The sequence below is a fragment of the Drosophila erecta genome, unplaced genomic scaffold (assembly GCF_003286155.1).
Source record: "Drosophila erecta strain 14021-0224.00,06,07 unplaced genomic scaffold, DereRS2 tig00000000-arrow-pilon, whole genome shotgun sequence".
NCBI classification, from domain to species: domain Eukaryota; kingdom Metazoa; phylum Arthropoda; class Insecta; order Diptera; family Drosophilidae; genus Drosophila; species Drosophila erecta.
In genome coordinates this window covers 11239879-11261193 of record NW_020825194.1, presented here as the reverse complement: position 1 = coordinate 11261193, position 21315 = coordinate 11239879, and the positions used below count along the sequence as shown (strand labels likewise).

General features: G+C 43.9%; 1 protein-coding gene across 1 annotated transcript; it reads left to right on the top strand.

The window, feature by feature from the left end:
* Positions 1-1181: 1181 nt before the first annotated feature.
* LOC6552850 (odorant receptor 85b) lies at positions 1182-4179 on the top strand. The gene is made up of 6 exons (XM_001980922.2): positions 1182-2132; positions 2191-2346; positions 2408-2460; positions 2856-3816; positions 3869-4024; positions 4080-4179. The coding sequence occupies exons 1-6, from the start codon at positions 1185-1187 to the stop codon at positions 4134-4136; spliced, it is 2331 nt and encodes a 776-aa protein (XP_001980958.2). The 5' UTR covers positions 1182-1184; the 3' UTR covers positions 4137-4179.
* Positions 4180-21315: the final 17136 nt, after the last annotated feature.

The window sequence follows — 21315 nt, the reverse complement described above, 5'->3', positions numbered from 1 at the left end:
AGACTTGAGACATGAAAAGTTTGGCGCGGCCGGCTGGCCAGTGGGTCCCAGAGCTTTAATTGTATTTCAAGTTGCAGGTTGTACTTGTCTGTTCCGCCCCAATTCGGCCATTTTTTCCACCCGCGCCTTCAATTTCCATGCGTGATAAATGGCAAAAATGGAAAATTCGTTCGTTTGCTTTTGACCCGCTTGGTTCGCTTTTAGCACTGCGTTTCGATGTCCGCGGTGGAAGCAACATTTCAGGGCTTTTGTCTTTCAATTTGGCCCGAAAATCCCTTTTGGCCAGTTGTGGCGGAATTTAACGCTCCCACCCGCCAGATTTCTTCTTCAATTGTAAGTGCTCTGTTTGCATTTCCATGGCATAGTTTTGCTGGGCAACGCACATAGCTGGACTTAGTATCTATTTGGCTGGATATTTGCGTACAGTCAAAACTACCTAAGTAAAAACTGCAATCACTTGAACCTGAAGTGGCAAGGATTAGCCACTATCTTTATTTTTCAATGTAAAGAGTGCGCTCTTTATATTAATATTTAAGTTTATCCTTAGATTATGTAGTAGATTGGCTGTCTTTATGGGTCTTACGAAGGATGTTTCACTGAGACGCGCTGTATAATTGGGCTAACGTGCTCTGGTGGAGTATCTCATTCTGTTTACATGGTCCCACCCCGTCTAAACTGTATTGTTGAAATCTGAAAAGATTTAATTTATTTCAAGTGAGAGCGAAAAAAGACTTCACTTCGGTGGGATTAGACTTGGGTTTGATGCGCTGCTACCGATTCGCTTTCGAATTGCATTTATTCAAACGTTTCAATTGCTTTCCGTCGGATTCAATCTTCAAGTGATTTATTGTGTTTCCCAGAATGGCGAAGGAGGAAGAAGGAGCCGTGGGTGGTGTGGATGGTAAGGATGGTGTGGGAACTGGGGACTTGGATGGGAATCGTGATTGCGTTTGCCTAGGCATAACAATTATCCACTGTTTATTTACGGCAAATCAATAATTAAGTTGTGAGCGAAGCCATGAATTAGAAGCATTATAAATTCGAGTCTATACATTAACTGTAAACAGTTCTATAACTATGTCATTACTTCGCATAACAAATGCAGCGTGTTCCTTGAGCAGAAGCCTATAAAGGAATTCCAGCCATAACTTTTTCGATTATTGCCAAGTCGGAAAATGAAGTTCATGAAGTACGCAGTTCTATTTTACACTTCCGTGGGCATTGAGCCGTATACGATTGACTCTCGGCCCAAAAAATTCCGTCTGTGGTCATATCTTCTCTTTTGGGCCAATGTGATCAATTTGAGTTTCGTTGTTTTGGGAGAGATCCTGTATCTGGGAGTCGCTCTTTTCGATGGAAGGTTCATCGATGCCGTCACTGTAATGTCGTACATTGGATTCGTGATAGTGGGCATGAGCAAAATGTTCTTCATTTGGTGGAAGAAGGCCGATCTAAGCAAGTTGGTCAAGGAATTGGAGCACATCTATCCAACTGGTAAAGCTGAGGAGGAAGAATATCGGTTGGATAGCTACCTGCGATCTTGTTCACGGATTAGCATTACCTATGCACTACTCTATTCTGTGCTCATCTGGACATTCAACTTGTTCAGTATCATGCAGTTCCTCGTATACGAAAAGTGGCTCAAAATCCGAGTGGTCGGTCAAACGTTACCATACTTGATGTACCTTCCCTGGAATGGGCAGGAAAACTGGTCGTATTATGTGCTGCTGTTCCTTCAAAACTTCGCAGGATATTCTTCGGCGACGGGACAGATCTCAACGGATCTTCTGCTCTGTGCTTTGGCCACCCAGGTGGTCATGCATTTTGATTATTTGGCCAGGTTGGTGGAAAACCAAGAGCTGGATGACGATTGGAACAGAAACTCAAGGTTTCTTGCAAGAGCTGTACAATATCATCAGCGAATACTTCGACTAATGGACGTTCTCAACGATATATTCGGGATACCACTACTGCTTAACTTTATGGTCTCCACATTTGTCATCTGCTTCGTGGGATTCCAAATGACCGTGGGTGTCCCGCCGGATATCATGCTAAAGCTCTCCTTGTTCCTCTTCTCGTCCTTGTCGCAGGTGTACTTGATATGCCACTATGGCCAGATGATTGCCGATGCGGTAGGAGCTCTTAGCGTAATGTAAATTAGAAATAAATATATAACTTACATCTTTTTAGAGCTCTAGCTTATCGATCTCTGCCTATAAGCAGAATTGGCATAATGCTGACATCCGATATCGTCGCGCTCTAGTATTCTTTATAGCTCGACCTCAAAGGACATCCTATCTACAGGCCACTATATACATGAATGTAACGAAGTCCACTATGACAAGCGTAAGAAACAATATTATATATTATTAGGCCTAATAACTAAATATTATATTCATGTTTTCAGCTTCTGCAGGTATCCTACAAATTTTTCGCTCTCCTTCGTACCATGTATATCAAGTAGATATCTGTTCGTAGTTTACTAGCGATTAAAGTTGAGTAAACAATAAATTTTCTTATTGATCTGCAAAATTTAAGGTTTTTTAATGAACATTTTTGGAGTAGGGGTAGGATTGCCATCATTATAAGTTGACGTGCTCATCGTAATTAGTATCACTTGGAAAACCTTTGGTCTGGAATCGCTGCAGCTGTTAAATGTACAAAGCACGCGAAAGGATTCGCTAGTACCTAAGCATTATCTTCAAAGGTGCTTAGTTATTATTTTCTTATATAATATTTACCGCATTTCTAATCGCACGAGAGCGTTTTTGCACATGGCTATAAAACCCCAGGATGTTTCTAAGGACACTCATTCAGACAGGACGATTTTCTGGCTCGGTTCGGACCAACTTAAGGATGGAGAAGTTAATGAATTACGCCAGTTTTTTCTACACAGTAGTGGGTATACGGCCCTATACCGATGGTGAAGAGTCAAAAATGGACAGACTTAGATATCGCATTGTTTTTTGGTCGAATGTGATCAACGTGTGCTTCGTTGGATTATGTGAGAGCATCTACGTCTACAGCGCCTTCAAGGATAATCAGATCCTGGAAGCTGTCACTGTGATGTCCTACATTGGCTTCATCATTGTAGGCATGAGCAAGATGTTCTTCATCCGGTGGAAGAAGTCGGCTATAACTGAACTGATAAATGAATTGAAAGATATCTATCCGAGGGGTTCAATCCAAGCGGAAAGATACAACCTGCCCATGTACCTGGGCACCTGCTCCAGAATCAGCCTTACTTATTCCTTGCTCTACTCTGTTCTCATCTGGACATTTAACTTGTTTTGCATAATGGAGTATTGGGTCTATGACAAGTGGCTGAGCATCCGGGAGGTGGGCAAACAGTTGCCGTACCTCATGTACATTCCTTGGCAATGGCAGGATAGCTGGTCGTATTACCCACTCTTATTCTCACAGAATTTTGCAGGATGTACTTCTGCAGCGGGTCAGATCTCAACCGATCTTCTGCTATGCGCTGTAGCCAGTCAGTTGGTAATGCACTTCGACTTTCTTTCAACTAGTATGGAACGCCACGAAGTGAGTGGGGATTGGAAGACGGACTCCCGATTCTTGGTGGATATTGTGAAGTATCACGAACGTATCCTCCGCCTCTCAAATACAGTAAACGATATATTCGGAATTCCCCTACTACTCAACTTCATGGTGTCGTCCTTTGTCATCTGCTTTGTGGGCTTCCAGATGACTGTTGGAGTTCCGCCGGATATAGTTGTGAAGCTTTTCCTCTTCCTCATCTCCTCGATGAGTCAAGTCTATTTGATTTGCCATTATGGTCAACTGGTGGCCGATGCCGTAAGTTCACCTTTATGGAGCTTCCTTGATTTAAAGTTCTTTGTGTTTCTAGAGCCACGGATTTTCGGTTGCGACATACAATCAGAAGTGGTATAACGCCGATGTGCGCTATAAACGAGCCTTGGTTATTATAATAGCCAGATCGCAGAAGGTCATTTTTCTAAAGGCCACCATATTTTTGGATATTACCAGGACCACAATGACAGACGTACGCAACTAAGTATAGTCAGCGAGTTTGAGTTTAAAGGTTTTATTTCTTCTAGCTGCTTCAAATATCATACAAGTTCTTTGCACTGCTGCGCACCATGTATACCCAATAGGGATGACCAGAGAAGATCCCCAATTCCTAATCCCGTATCTATGTGCCTCGTACAATGCTTTCAAAGGCTCAACGCGAACTTAATTATGCGGAGGCACGAGCTCCACGCATGTCCATCGCTTCTTCGACACAGGCAAAAAACGTAGTAATCTTTTTGGCGCAGCGAGCTGCCACTGAAAAGGCAGTTGTACGGCTCCGCTGGAGAGCGAGAAAATATGTTGCTACAAAAGAAAATTGCAGAGTACATTTTACACTTCACTGCACACAAGTTGCGCTTATGAGTTTTCACTGCTCGTTATGCTCTATATTGAAGGCGGCTTGATTTCCTTTCAAATTGAATAATGAAAGCTGGGCTCATTTTGAAATACTATAAAGATGCAGCACCACAGATGGCGAGAAATGAACGATAACCAGATGCTATTTAAATATACTGCACTTTTATATTTGTTATAATTTTTCGCTTAGGGTGTGCAATGCTTCTATATTAAATTCAGCCTGGCTTACTATTGGTATACGGATATTTTTTACAGCTTCGAGTTTGGCGAAAAGTGGAGAAAAGTGTTGCGAGAAAATGAGAAAAGCAGAAAGGGGAAAGCTGCTTGCGAAGGCAGTGGACAACAAGACCGTTTGATGGCATCTAATGCAGTTTTCCCATGATGTGTGGCTGTGTGTACGCACTCAACAATATTAGCAATTTATGCATTGGAGCGTGTCCTGTGCAAAAATGAATGACGAGGGCGGGGGACAGGATGTGGGAGTTTCTCGCATAATATTTTCATTTTGACGGAATCCGACAGCACCTGCATAGTTATTGTTTGAGAAGGCCGTGTGCATAAAATTTATGAAAACGTATTTTTTTGGTCAGCAAATCCAGTTCAAAACGAAGCGAAGACCCTGTCAATTTCCCTTGCCTAAAATACGACATATTTTTTATGTGCCAGGTTTACTTTCTTACTTTTTTTCTGCTTTTTTCCAGCCCTATGTGTGCTTTGGCTCTTTTGGGGGATTTATTTTTCATTTGAAATTTTTACAAAGCTCCCAATGTGCTACAATTTAATTTCTGGTCACGTTCTGGGCGATTTCCAAATAGCAACAGTTACAGCAAGGAGCGCAGTAAATGAGGTTGAAAAAGTCTTTCAATATCTCACGCTGTCATATTGCATAATTTAAGTCGCCCCAAACATGGTCACGTTTATTATCATGTTTATATGTGTCCGCCTATCTGTCCATCCCACGTCCGAGCCCAGGATGAAGATCATATCGGGTGAAGTCAATTACTGATACTGTCATGGTTATCCTGGCGCCACGCAAATCGTCCAAGGACCGACAAACATTGCCAATTAGCATGAAACTGTGGCGAACCGAAGAACAATTAAACAAAATCGTATTATAAATCAATAACAAATTAGCTAATAGCCTAACAACGTAACTAAGTTCAGTGTAGATGATAAGTGCCGTGTTTTCGGTTATTCAGAATTACTGTGATGCGTTTGTGGTCGATGTATACCGATAACTAAATATTATATGTGCATGCATTGTATAGCTCTTAATTGAAAAATAATTGAATAATAACAAAACGCTATTATAATGTCATTAAAAATGTGCCTGTTTTTACAACTTTTTTATCACTTCCACTCATTTATTACTTTGATTCTAAGCGTTATAGTTGATGCCAAAGGGGATTGTATTCAATGGAACTTCATCCTTCGAGAAGAGTACTATTTTGTATCATGCAAGGTATAGTTTTACATACACAACAGGAACTGTTTGTTGAGCTTTCAATTCATTAGCCAAGGGCTTCGTGCTATGAAATAAAACAATTATCCCCTTACTTCATCATCATTATGAAGAGTTTCACTGTGATTTCTGTTTTATTACCTCCATTTTCCATTTTATAGGCCCTGAACAGCCGAATGGCTATCAACAGAAACATTTTTGTCATTTATGAACAAATATGAATTTACATTTTCCATGCGAATTGCATCGTGACCAGCAGAGCGAGACTGTAAAAAATCGCATCCTTTTTCGTACTGATGCCGCTTTCCACCCGCCCCCAATGGTTTTCCACCCACCGCCAGCGGTTGTTAAGTCCACTTATCAAAACGTGCAAATAACTCAACTCCCGGGATAGGGACAAACACGTGATGGCAACTGATGACCCAGTGGAGCGTGTTCAGTGGCCAATTGGCAAAAAATCGTTGGCATTGTTGCAGAAAAGCCGAGGTCAAAAAGAGGAGTATAAAAAATATGTGACCCAATGGCTGGACAAACTCGGGCAGTGTATTATTGTTGCCACACTGGCCGCTGTGTTTTTTTCAATTAGCTGCCATTAAATTGAATTCAAATATTGAAACAATATGTTGCCGAGCTGCCCCTGCCGCTATTCCTACAATTTTTTTTTCCTACTCTCGGGGGATTTTAGTTTCGGCTTAGCGCCAATCTAAGCTCCTCTGCGCACACCATTTGTGATTTATTGATTTTGAAAAGAGTTTTTCTTGTCAAAAATTGACTGGGGCTCAAACGCTTGTATGTCCACAGAAAAAATGGTAAAATATTAAAAGATAGCCACACGAAAATTGCATAAAAATAGTTTAGGTTTTTATTTAGTTTTCGCATCAAAGGCATCATGCTTTTTGGCGTTGCCTGAATGTGTGAAAACCCACACGTTCATACTTATATGGAGAATATTTTTCATAGCCGAATGTATAAATGAAATCGCTCTAAATGGGGACTAAAAGCCTCTAAATTAGTTTTCCAGCATTATTACTCATACGCAGTGGGGCCGCACCGATATTTTTATGGCCTTGCATTAGGCAAATGGTATGGCATTTTAGTCCATGAATACGGGTCGGAGTGAAAGACTTTCCCCAGCCCGGATTTTCCGGAAAGAGACCGCATTTGCTAATGGTTTCACTTCTTTGTAGCTGCTATTTTGAGCTATGATTGCCGATGATTTAGCGCTGGCTTATTGATTTCTTATAGGCCATTAATAGTGCGTTGTCCTGACCAGCTAATAGCATTCATGCTCGAAACGATTTGTCAGGGTGGCGACATTGGACGTCTGCCTTTATCCGGATAATTGTGACAGAAATGCGAGCGATAGTCGGAATCCATACAAAAGTTATACGCACCAATCACTAAAACTTATCAAATGCGAAAATGAGCGTATAGCAATGCTACAGTGGGCGTAAGCAGAGCTTAGGCTCTAAGTAGGCTGCTGAGCCACGCACAAAGCGGCCACAAGGACGCGCTGAGATAAGCGAGGGGATTTCATTTGCTCATTACTCAACAGCTTACAAGGAGCGGCGATGAGCCTTTCTGCAGAAAGGAAGTAATAAGAGTGCGGCGGCGAGCACATAAGAAATGCATGTGCACATAATTCATTTTTTATGCCGGATTACAGCAGCAACAAAAATGACGGCTGCCTACGAGGCGCACCTACACACCCACACACCTACACACCGGCAAACCGCATCACTTACGCTCCCACTCACACCACCATCTCGAAAGTTGCGAGACGAACATTTAGAGAGAGTGTGCGTGTGTGTGTGGGTGGAATGGGCGCTTGTCATCGTCCGCAGCGCGAGCAGCGGAAACGGAAGCGACATCCAAGTTTATGTTAAAGTTTGATGCAAAACTCCCAAACTCGCACACCTTTACACTGGCTTGTGTTTTAATGACTTCTATTGTTTCACAATTGATATCCAGAAGAGTGAAAAACATACAACTTTCCTTCGACCGTAATTTCAAGTATTTAACAGAATTCGTTAATTGAAGAAATGAAATGTTTAATTTTTAATTTTTGTATATGGATTTGAAGGAGATTTCCCGCAGTGTAAGTAGCTTGATATATGTGCTCGGAAAAGTTTCGCTCCGCTCGCTCCTCCTGTTGACTTTTGTGGCTCCTGTAAGTGTTGAGACTTGCGGTGGTGTCCGTTGCACGGCAGCGAGTGCGTGTGCGTGTGTGTGTGTGAGTGTGAGTGTGTTGCAGGTGAAAAGGAAATTAAATCAGCCTCGTGTGGCATGCACATCATTAGTATGTATAGAGGCGCCTCAGGAAAGGCCTGATGATTATGATTGCAGCTACTGCTCTCCCTTTGCTGGCGGTGCGGCATAAGACTGCGACACCTTTCTTGCAGCCAGAGCAAATTGAGTTTGCATTAAAGTGGCAACGGCTTGATTAGTCGTTGCATACCAAATTGACTTCTTCCCTGCGACTGTGCAGCTCCGAAGGACTCGCACATCGCCCCACTTGCCAGCTGACCAAACAGCAAACAGCAAATGTCAAGCGAAAGCTCTTTCATCGGCATCCAGTTCGAAGGCTCTTTGTCTGTTTGTTTGTCGGCTCAATGTGTTGCAAGTGGACAGGAGCTGCTCGTCCTGCTGCAGCTGGTCTATTTGCACACTGATGCATTTGTCGCCTAAGCTCCTCCTTATGACATTTATTTTTATTGACTTCACTGCAGGCGGAGACATCGGACGCAACTCCATCGAATTCCTTTGCCCCAACTCTAAACTGTTTGTCTGTGGCGCCGTAAGAGGCTTGGCCGAAGGCTTTAAAGCGAGCTCCTCCCTCCGATGGCCAGGCCATTGTTTTCAGCCAAAGAACGCCATCTGTGCACGGTGAGAAAATCAGCGTTCATGGGTAATTCAATCATTATAGAAGCACAGAATCAAAGGTCAAGAGCCCTGATGGTAAAGGTGTTCAATAGAATGCAACAACTTGACAGTCAGTTGGCTTCATTATAGAATGCACCACTAAGACACTATGTAAGATTTTATATAGATATTTGCTGAAAACCGTGAACTTTTGTTCTCTATGTAGCCCGGCGACTGCTATCAATGCTTTTGATATGAAAAATGTTCGTATTTGTGCAGGAAAATTCATAATTCAGTGGCAGAGATACAGGAGTGCGTGCCTCCTTCGTCCGCTGCTCGTTTCGCTTCCCTCTTTGTGTCCTGGTTATTTATGCATTTAACGAGCCAAAGGACCCCGGCCAACGGAAATGAGTGGAACTTATTGCCTGGTGTACGGGAATGCAGGTGCTCGCCTCCTTAACCCACTTTTTTTGTTAGTTCTTTCACCAGCTCGGTGTGCATACCTTTTGTTGTTTAATTAGGAAAGTGTTTCGAGTAAACTGTGGCATGGCAGCACCAATAGATACTACAATATCAGGATATTCAGCAACAAATGCATGGAGTAATTTCGTTTTTGTTGACAAACTCGAGGCTTTTGTGGCCAGCCACTAAGACGACCATGCCCACTTGGCCCCGCCCACTGTCAGCTATCAATGAAAATGCAGGCGGACAGGACGGGCGCTCCTTTTGTTGTTATTGTTAGTTGTTACTGGCAGTGCTGGTGGTTCAGTTTTAATATCATTTTCGTTCCACTCCAGTTGGCATTTTAATTTAAGTTTCATTTTCAATTTAAGACTTTGACTTGCCAGGCACTTGCATTGCGGCTGCATCATGGTCGTAGTTCCCATTCCAGCCCCACCCCTTTGTTCTTTGGGTTTCCTTCGCTTCGGAAAAACCCACCCGTTCCCCATTTTGTCCCAGTTGTTTTGTATTTTCGCGCTTTCACGCTCGCCTTTGTCTGCGTTTGTGTTTCCCGCTCCGCAGCCATTTGGCGGCCATTTTAAATTTATTATTTGTATTTGCCGCTGTGGTCGTTCCAGGCGCTTTGTTGCGGTCCACGCCCATAATCCAGCAAAGCCTGCGCCACGCCCCATGCCGCCCCTTTGCCATGGCCTTCTTGAGCTTGCATTTTCAATTAGAAAAACTTTGCATAGCAAATGCCTGACAATAATTGCACTTGTCGGCAAAGGGGCGGTGGTTGTCGGCAGGGGGCGTGGCGCTGTGTTTTGCATAATCACTTAACGAGGCAACGATTCTTGTTGTAATTTCTTTGAACTAATTTATTGGCAGATTTTTAATTAAAACTTGGACCAGCTCAAAGGCATGGCAAGCCTTGAGTCATAAATTTGCATTATTGATAGAGCCGAGCCGAATTATCCTGCGGCAAGGACTCACAGCTCGTCGATTGATTAATGGGGGATAGCGGTTGGGATCCATGTGTCAACTGTTTACCTTAAATTATGGCTATCCCTGCCCAGGATCAGGCGGCAGGTGTATGTGAGTTTGTCCGAAATACGTATGTTTCGACCCAAAGTGACCCTTCGACTGAATTGTCCTTTCATCAGATGTTTTGCTGCGTAGTTTTGCTAAACAGGCTGCAGACGCGTTCTAGTTTTAATAAGCCAAAAGAGTAATCGTAGCGTTTCGCTAAATAATTTCATTTAAAAGCAGTTTTAAGTAATTTAGTCAATGTGTGTGTACTTTAACAATTTAGATATTTATATCACATTTTTCGCATTTTGGGTCAGAACTTTATGAATACCTCTCTGCCAAATTTCGTCTGAATTGAAATCTCAAAAGTTGGCGAAACTCGGAGTGGTGCGGTTGAACTTTTTTCTGCTCACTGATCTGTGTCATTTTCTTTTGAGCCATCCAACAGTTTTGCTCCATTTCAGGTGACATCCCCGGGGCAAGTTTCCGTGCCTTTCTGTATTTTTCTATATGTCTGTGAGTCAGTGGAGCATGAGGAATATATGCCACAAATCATTACCAGTTGAGCCCCAGAAAGGTTGGCAGATAACTTCACAGATGTCCTTCTTTCTTCGGATGTGTGTGTGTGTGTGTGGGGGCAATTTGCATTGGATTTTATGCTAAAGTTGTGGCAAATTTTCGGACCATCAACAATGCATCAGCGACTGATGCTGATGCAACAGCAACAGCAGCAGCAGCAGTTGCAGCATCGCCTTGGCAGAACGCATCAAAAACTCAGCGACAGCCAGCGTGCAACACCAAAAACAGCAACAGCAATAACGACCACGAGGCATTTGGCGAAAAATGCAACTGCTACAAATTATGTGAATTATGCGTTCGGCTGCCGCATGCGTTTGCATAAATTTCCCAACTGCCAGCCAGCATTGCTTCAGGCAATGCAGCAGCAGCGGCGGGAAGAGCGGGGAAAATGGAATGGGTGGGAAAATGGGATGGTGAGAGGCGGTGGAAAGGCGGCGGACTAGGATGCAACATTCGTGGCGCGCTTGCCACATATCTTGTCTAACAAATTGCATTCGAGTGTTTAACATGCGCCCAACAGGCGTTGATGTTGATGTACGAAGGATGCGAAGGACTTTTCCATGTTTTCACCCGCCAAAGGGAAGGAGGCGGCGAGCAGGCGAATTTGGTGTAGTCGTGGTGGCAAGTGTTACAGTGTTACCGCAGCTGCCGCTACAAGCTGTATATCTCCCTCTGCGTGCGTGTGTCATAATTTACTTTGAAGTGGCATTTATGGTCGCCTGTGGACGGTCGATGCCAAAGTAGCGCCAGCATCAGCAAAAAACCGTAAAGTTATTGCTGCGAAATTTAAAATGGCCACAAACGAAATCAAATCAAATGCGGCAAGTACGAACGCACATACATACATACCCAAACGCACATATACAAATACATGTGCAAGCACACCACAATTGCATGCATAATTGCATCAAATGGCCAAAAATTTGATTTCAAAATGTTGCTGCATACTTTCGGGCGCCATTCGCTCAGCTGCTGCGGCCAGTCGAAAGTCACACGCAAACATCAAACAGCCCCAAATTGTGCAAATTTAATATGCAATAACCAACAGGCTAACACGTAAACACAGAGACACACTCACACACGCACACACACTCAGACTGGCGGAAGCACCAACACCAATGCCAATGCGAAAACACAAACACACTCATTGCACGCATCTGAATTTAATTAAAATTCGCAGTTATTGGCCAAAAGTATCGAAGCACCATTTTTTTGCCTCCCTGGATATTGTAATTAAATTAGGCTTGCAGGGACACACTGACACACATTCACACATACTACAGAAACGGTCACAGATACAGATACAGTTGCAGATGGTCTGATTGTACAAACAAAACAGACAAATAGACGGTTTAATTGCAAACTGAAATTAGACGACGGCCTCATGAGTTCTGCAGAACACATTCATTTCAGCGAATCAAAGGTGAGATATCTCAGTGATATTAAATTTTAAAATAATATTTTGTAAACTTTAATTAGTCATTTCTGGCAGCTGTCCGAAATAGTACTCTAATGGATATGTTGCCTCAAATAATCTGTGGAATAAAAGAGACTTAACGTTTTGGATAATTGGCTAGCAGCTGTCAAAATGATTTATGTACATACTTATGCCTGGGATCAATGCATTACGCCCTGCCATAATTTGTACACTAAATATTAGGGGGTTTTAGCTTTTTATTGAAACTTGGGACGTGTAAATAATTATAAGCCCAAAATCGGCCACCAACTGTCAGCGGTTATGTTCAGTAAATTTTTCACTCTCATTTGAATTATGCGCACGGTTGGATAAACTCGAAAATATACATATACCAGCATTTGTGTATTTGTATTCGTACATTTATTCACAAATGATATGTTTACACAAATCCAATGCAAAATGACTGTGAAGCGTTATGGAATCGGATCAACTTAATTATAGTTGAACCCGTTTTCTGTTCGAATCAGTGTCTCTTATGTACGACCACAATATAATAATATTTGCGAGTAGTGAACTAAAATGGAATAATTTGGGCGCGTTCAGGCCAGGTAAATATTTACATATAATAATTACTTGTATAAATTAACATTTGGCGCCTGCTTGCGTTTTGACGCGCTTAAATTGTGTTTAGTTACAAAAACAATTTTCTTTCAGCGTTTTTTAAGTGGCAGATTTGAGGCTGCCTAAATTGTCCCATTTCGTTTAAGCACTTCACACACATCTAGGCCTAGTCGACAAAGTTCCTCTTGCAAAAATGTTGACAAATTTTAATTACTTTTTAGCAGCTGGTTTCGCTCAGTTGGTGTTGCAATTAAGAGTGGAATTCTTTTCCATTATTGCTGTTTGTCGGAAAACAGGCAAATATTAATAAAGCAAATGCGCACACATACCCCCACCATCCAACCGTTGCGATTCCCTTCAGCATTTGCAACTTGGCAGTAGCAACACGCATACGCCATGTGGGCCGTCAGTTTGTGTCATGTAAGTGGGTTACTAGCCGACTGTACTCGATCCTGGCTCTGGTTTTTGGCCTAAAGAAACGCACTCTGCGTAGGCGGCGTCCTGTTTTGAAAGCTGGTTTTCAGCGGATACATTCGTTAGGGACTAATTGAAGTTTATTTTACTGATTACCAATCAAGTCGGATTGAAGTTGAGAACTTAACTGATGCCAGTTTTAAAGATGTACTATTGGAAACCCATTTACACAAGTTTTTAAATGTAGGTCTCACTGCATTGGTTTTAAATTAAATGGAAGCTGTACGGACTTTTTCTTTTCCCGAATTACAAGTGTGAGCTTGGGGTAATTTCTCAAGCCTGACAAATCGGTTGCCTGGCCTTGTTCCTTCTGCCTGGTAAAGTACTGAACTCTTGGCACTGGAGAATGCTTTTGGCCTTGTGTGCTCGAGTAGTGCTTGTGTGACAATTGTCATCCTGTCACTTGACTCCCACTACTGCCTCTTAAAATGGACTATTCAGTACGCAATGCATTGTAAACAAAGGGAAAAAGAAAACACAAAATGAGCAGCCAAATAGAAGCCAACCAAGTTGTGGAAAATTTTTAATTAAAAAATTGCAAACGACATTATGCACAATGTTGGTGGGCTGAGTGCCCGGGTGGCTGGCCCTTATTCAGTGCTCCTTCTTCGGTGTTCGGTGGCTCCTGCAGCTCGTGGCTTCGTCCTGCCAAGGAGAATCACAGTCAATGCCATTGAGAGACATAGAAAACAAAGCGCACTTGACAACCGACTGGCGAAGGACAAGGAGCGGTGGCACATTCGAGATTGGCGAAACTGCAGCCGTACTGGGTAATGAAAATGTCAGCGCGGCTTACTAGCGGGTGTTCAAGATTTTTTTATGGCTATTTATTAAAATTGACGTATTTTATGGGCCATCATCATTATCAGCGCAGCAATTATGTACACTAGACTGCTGGGATCCCTTCATTAGTGGTCGGCAGCCGCATGGGTTCCTTAAGGCAATGCTCTTGTCCAAGTTTTGGGGAGTACATTCAGTTCCAACACCAATTATGGCAATGTGCTGGTGGGTAGGGACACAGATCCTGTTCTCCTCAAGAAATAAGCATTGATACTACTTTTGTTATTTAGTATGAATATATACTTTAATGTTAAAGCTCGAGTATGTACGCGTACCAACAGAACGGGGAGTATTCTGAGTAAGGCCAGCAACCTTTGGGTTACTTCACCATCTGGTCTGTCGGGAATTCAGAGTGCGATGCGGGGGGAGGACACTTCGCGGTCAGTGACAGTGTCAGCGGCAAAAGCGGCCATCTAAGCATTAAGGGCCCATGGCATCGGGCCAAAACAATGACATTGAGGTGTCGAAGTGGCGAGGCGTGGAGTTGCGTAGGAGTGGCAGGTGGGCAGGTGGGCAGCTGGGCAGCTGGGCAGCTGAGGCAGTTTCATCCTTGATAAGGATGCAGGTGACGTGGCCGGACTCCCTTAGACGGCTATCGCTGTACCAATCCGAAATAAAGCCTCAAATTAGCGCGAGCGCTTTGCAGAATTTACTGCCATGGGCAGAGGCATTGGAACTGCTGTTGGTAGCAGCAGCACTGAAACCCTAGATGTAGCTGCTGTTGGCCTGCGGTCGCCGTAACGGGCCAACAGACCGCAACAAAAGCCACGCAACATGGCCAATCTGTGGAGTTCATAAAAGTGTCAACAACTTGCCCTGCCAGCCAACCAGCCAACCAGCCAGCCAGCCAGCCGAGTGCGGAAAAAAGCCCTACTCGACTGAATCCCGGACGTGGCGAAGGTCCTGCATTGTAGAGGCCACGTTGCGTTGACCGCTGATAAGGCAAAACGGTGGCATACACCCACTGGCACCATCGCACACTTGCACACACGCACAAGTTGGCTAACTAACGCGCGTTCGTTAGGCAAGACAAAGTTAACTGGCAGTCACGAAGCGGGAGCGGGTGGATGAAGGGCGTCCCGACTTTGCGGTGCTACCACCAACATCCCAACCAGCTCCTATTCCCTGACTATTTCATACTGTTTTGTTTTTGCCAGGCAATCAACGAGGCAGCTTCTCACGGGGCGGCCAAGCGCTTTTACGTCTTATCAGCGACCACCTCTATCTACTTTGTTGTTCCGCCCGTCTATGTGATTGTGGTCCACCTTTCACCCTTTCATCCCTTTCACCCATTTCACCTTTGCTGGCCTCGTTTGTTTTGCTTTGGGTGCTGCCACCAGGTCAGTGTTCCTGCAGTTGTTAACTCTGCTGCATTTGCCCAGATACTGACGAGATGGGCCATAAAAATGTTTTCTTGATCAAATTAGGAAGCGACGGTTCCTATATACACGGATATTTATTATCATTATTCTCATTATTATCATAAATTCAAGGCAGAGCATGTACTAAGGGATTTTTGGTATTGTACAGAGTGACTAAAAGGAGTTAACTTGATTCAAAACAAATGAAATTGTTTCATTGAGTTTTCTTCTATAAAATTCTTAAAATATTTACGTCCAAAACCCATATGAAATGAAAGGAGCAGTCGCACCTAGATGGATTTACTGCAAACAAAAAATTCTTGATTCACCTCACATGCGCCCTCGTATTCACAATCTTATATACATATTTCAAATGCATGAGTTTCGATGAATATATTTTTGTGAATGCGTGGTTTCCCAAGCCTTTCCAATCTTCCCCACCTGGCTCTTCTCCATCTTGGTCAGCAACCGCAAAAATAAGTTATCGCTCCGCCAGGCTGACACATGTTGCAGCGACTTCTGTGCACATTGTGGATGCAGCATTCAGACCAGCCATTGAATTCCTGCGGCGGCCGGCAGTTGGTAATATTTTAGATAACCTTCGGCTGGGCTGGCTGGTTGGTTAGCTAGTTGGTCGGGACCACAGAATCTGGATGGGCAGCGGCTGCCGGATGGGAGAAGTCAAAGCCAAAGTCAGCAATGGTCAGCTGCTGGTGGCACTTCGTTAGCCGCTTTTGTGCTGCATCTATAGCAGGTGCAGCAGCGAATTGCGAGGAATACCATTTTATTTTTTTTTTTTTAATGAAGGGCATTGCAACTGAAGCAACGTCGGGCGGCGGCAACCAATTAAATTTGCTGGCCATCAAAGGCCAAAACGGATGCTTGAGTGGTAAGCAGCCGCGCGGAAAATATTGAAGGTTGGCGGTTCAGATGAGCTAATTAAAATGGAGGAGAGCCAAATGTGGCAGCTTTAAGACTTTAATGTTGTTCGGACACCAGCTGGATTTGATTCCCTCTGCCCGTTGGCAAGCTAAAGCGAAAATTGTCATATGTAGATTTATTGGGAATGATAAGAATAATATTTACAATGCCCAAAGGTTTCCCACAAACACACAGACATCCGCACACACACACGCCGGCACCCAGCTGAACTCACACACAAGCACAAAGTCAACTTTATGGCACACTTAATGTCCAGTCATAGAACGGCGAATATCCAGCCTGATGGCCCATTATGGCACACGACGCCCCTCAAATTACGTATACGCAACGTTGGCCCGAGCGGACACAACGAAGGCGGCCAAGCCGATGGTACTTAGTGACCATCGACGGCAATGTGTCCAGTCGCCTTCGAGGCGCTTGCCGAGCTCAGAATTTAGTGTATAGCCCAATATCTCTGCAGAAGTACAATTTGATCGCAATCAGCGATTAGATGGTTGACTTGCCGCAAAATTTTCAACTGAAGGGTATGCGTAACTTTTAAAGCGGAATATCCTCTGAATCTTTAGCAAACGTACGTTTTGACTTCAGATGGTTGTAATGCTGTACACTACAAGCCAACCAAACCCTCGTTATTTCTCCAGAATTACAACTTTATTCAAGGAATTGGTAGGGTATTCCAGTGGCACTTATGCTGGATTCGACCGCTAATATTTGCCAGGGACCAAGGGTGGGTACTTACATGTGCTTCCCGAGCATATTATCATATGGCACACTCAAAAGATCCACAGAAACCCTCACAGACACACACGTAATAAGCGGCTATCCTGTTCCACTTGCAGCTGCTGCTTCTTCGGCTGTGTAATAAAGTGTTGCGGAAGTTGGACATATTGGTTTTTAATATTGAGTTACTTGTTTGTCTGGACAACTTTTGAGTGGAGCTAAGCAAGCAGTCCAGCTCGTTAGGGAGCAGATCAGATGGCCCATAAGCGGATGGCCCATGGTGGACCGAAAGAGAGGCCACCAATCATACGCGAAAATGGATTCTGTTTACCCTCGTTATAATCGCTTCGCCTGAGTCAGCTCGGCTTACCGAATAAATTTTCCACATTCCCTGACCAATTTTAAAACAAGAAGACAGGCTATCGCTCCTGCTGCCCCTCTCTGTCCGCCGATTATCCTTTGGAGGGGACGCTGTCGCCATGGCCGCCCCAAATTGGCGCCATTTATTTACTTGTTTGTTTCAACTTCCGTCCATTGCCACGCCGCAAAAAGTGTAAGCTATATGGCGCATACCTCAAACGATCTGGCGCACGCTTCCCCTTTTCTGCCTCCACTTTTCGCCCCGTTCCCATCGCGCATTTCCGCTGCCATTAGCCGACAAACTTCATTTGTCATCTCATTTTTCTGCTCGCTCGACAGTTTTCTTCCCTTTTTGCGCAGTGAAAATTTATGTAAACGGACATTCTCATTCTCATTCGCCGGACACTGAATCCGGCGAGGAATCCGATTCGGATTCGGATTCGGACCCGCTGCGGTTATGATGACATAAAAGGCGCTGCTGATAAAACGTAAAGGCAAACAAGGCAATCGCACCAACACGAAAACAATTCTCTTTTCTCCGGCGATTGCGATCTGTGTGGGTGTGTGGGTGTATGGGTGGGGGTGATGGGTGATGGGTGTATGCTTGTATGGGTGAGCCGGAAGGGGAACTCGGAATGGTGCAGCGGAAATAACATGCTGTGATTTAAGACTCCATTTTGTCGGCCCTGGGAAACTCTTGAACCCTCGAGCAGCCGTGCTCTTTAATAATTACAAAACCGAAAACTGAAGACCGCCTGCCTGCCATTGTCGGTGTTCATTTGGGCGCACTTTTGAATAATTGAATTATTTAATGCCGCGCGATTGTAATTGTAGTTGTAACAGTAACTGAGACAGAAACGTAGCGGAAGCGGATATGGAAGTTGGCTGGCGCTGCTGCTGCTGCTGCTGATTCTGCTACTGATGCTGATGCCTTTGTCATCCGCGAGTCCTGACATTGTGTGAATTCATTTAATTAGCGAGGCAGCTCAATTCAGGGTGTTAAATTTCGCGCTTCTGTAAATGTTACCCATATAGACGAGGGCAGCAGCTTCAGGGTTTTATCGGTGGGTTTAGCGACCTAACCCTATCCCCTCCAGCCATTCAAGGCAATGTGAATGTGCTGAATGTGCTTTCTACGGCAAGCTCGGCGGGATATCAAAAATCACGTGCGCCATTCGAGCTGTTCCAGTGGCAGCTCCATCGGAGCAGGAAACTAAATTAAACCGTTTTGTTGCCGGCCAGCAATGAATGAGGAAAAGGGGCAATAAAAGGCGCCAGTTAGCTAAGTGCTGGCTGCATTGTGCCAAAGTGCGTTCACAGATGAGTGGCCAGCTGGCCAAGAGCACTGGCCAAGGCAGAAGCAAAAGCAGATTTTTACCCTCTTGGTATTTTTTTGCTTGAATCCCGGCAACTAACACTTTCCCGCCTCTTAGCGGGCAATCAATTCATACGGATGTTGCCCCGGCGAAAAACCAATTAAATTTTATAAGCCCTACAACTTGCATAGAACCATTTCGCCTGCCCCAGGGGTGCAGTTCAAAGTTTACCTACCCCTACACACATCTTAGACGTCTTTAACTACTTTCGGGCTGTGAATTTCAAAGTCATTTCGTAGGCGGAACCGCAGAAAAGCCATTGAACAACAACAATGGCGTTAATTATTCATGAATAGAAAGAATAAGTAGTGGAAGTTCTTGGCGGATTTTGGCTGCTTGCAAGATGATAGTAGATGGTAGATGGTAGATAGTAAAAGTGGGGCCGAGGCAGAAAATCCGAGCTGAAAACTTTGGAAACCTCCGAATCCAGCCAGAAAATAAAGTTTTGCCCCTTGCCGAAAAGTTGATCCCTTGGACTTATCCAACTAGACAATTTGCCAAAGCTTTGTGGCGTGTGCTGGCCATGTGAAATAATGAAATGCTGCCCCTGGTTTTTCCTGGCCTTATGGCCTTATGGCCTTATGTATTCATCATACGCCCCGTTGTACGTCCAACTTGCATATGTTGTAAATACTTTCTGGGCCACCGAAAGCCGCAGCTGGGTCTAGTCTCGGAATTCGAGGCTGTTGATTGATTGATGTTTGGCTTGGGGCCAGCTTGATTTGCCCGGCACCGAAAGGATCACAAAGTTGCAATATGTTTTCAACTTTTCGTTTATGCCTAATCTCCGATCCCCGGGGCTGTTTGCACTGCCCATTTCAGCGGCACAGAATTTAATAGGCCCGCTGATGGAATTTCAAATTAAATTCCCTTAAATTAGCATTAAAAATACGCAATTTTCGAATTATTGATGGCACACAGAAATCAATTTCGGTATTTGCCATTGGTTTTGCAGCTTTGCCGTCTGGCTGTGTTGTGTGTTTTGGGCACACAAATCAATGCAATTTAGAAAATTGCATTTGTAGACGAAATGAATTTGGAATTAAAATCAGGCCGAGCAAAAAATATACCGACCATTGAATATTTTATAAAAGACGAGAAGGCATTTGTTGCGATTGATTGCATTCGCTCAAAATACACATGCCCACCCACACGAACGAAGAAAACACGGTCGCATAATAAGGCATAAATTAGAACATTTTTAGTGGCCAGTTGGCGTTGCGAACACATAATGTTTATATATCATTTCAAAATGTATGCGGAAAAAGCAATTGCATTTGCATATTTGCCGCTTTATCATTGGTAATAATATACGGCAATGGGAAAATCCAAATTTAAACCAAACAATGCAACTAATTAAGTCGTTTAAATGCATTCCGGGGGCAAGGTTCAGCACACGTACGAGTATTGCCGCAAATTGAAAGTGTTTGGCTAGGCAACTATGAAATCTCACCGCCGGCGTGGCAAAACAACTCACTTAAGTCAAAGGATCGCAAAGGCGGCAAACAACAGCAGAGCCATAAACAAAAGTCCTCAAAAGTGGCCCAAAGAGCCCTCCCAGCCTCGTATCTCCCGTATAATTTATTCATGTCAAAGAATTTTCATCGCCTTGAGGCTGCTAACTTGTTTGTCGTAGTTCTGGTGTTCCTGTAGTTTGCCGCTTGGTCAGGTGCCCTTTTTTTTGTAGACCGGGGATTTGGGACATAAAACGGGGGACTGGGGAATGGGTTATGTGGCCTGGAACCGGGAGCTCCCGGTTCCTCAGGCGGTTTGCTAACGAAATGTCCCTTTGAAACGTTTAACATAAATTATTTATAATATTCGGGTCTGATGTTGGTTTATTTTTATTTCGCACGAGCTTGGCATAACTTGGCCAGTTCTTGTTTACCCAGTGAAAGGATTTTCATATCAATATTTTTCTGAAATTGAATTGCACGCTAATGGGTTTTGCCGTAAGATACATGGCCCAAATTAATATTGTACAACAAATAAAATGCTTACATTTCCCCTACTAAGGCTTAGATGTGCTAAGGATTAGGATTAGGACCGGAATATTTACTATATCTGTGCACACGACACTGATAGTATGTCTTGCAATTAGTGCGAGTATCTGGTTTAAAACAAATAGGGAAAGAACAACACAGGCAGGCAGGAATTGCTCAGCTGGCCATTCGAATTAAAGGCACTTTGTCGCAAAAACAAGGCCACTGGAAGTGCGAGCTCACTTTGCGATTTAAATCGATTTAGATGAGCGAGATTCTTGGCCATGGTGGCAGTTGCGGTCAGTGTGTTTGTGCATGTCCTTCTGGCAGGGGCAACCTCCCAGCTGCAGTGGAACGTGGAACTGCAGCAGCGGCAGCGGCAGCAGCAGCAGCAACTGCAAATGCAACCGAACTCATTAAACTGCGCACACTGCTGTTG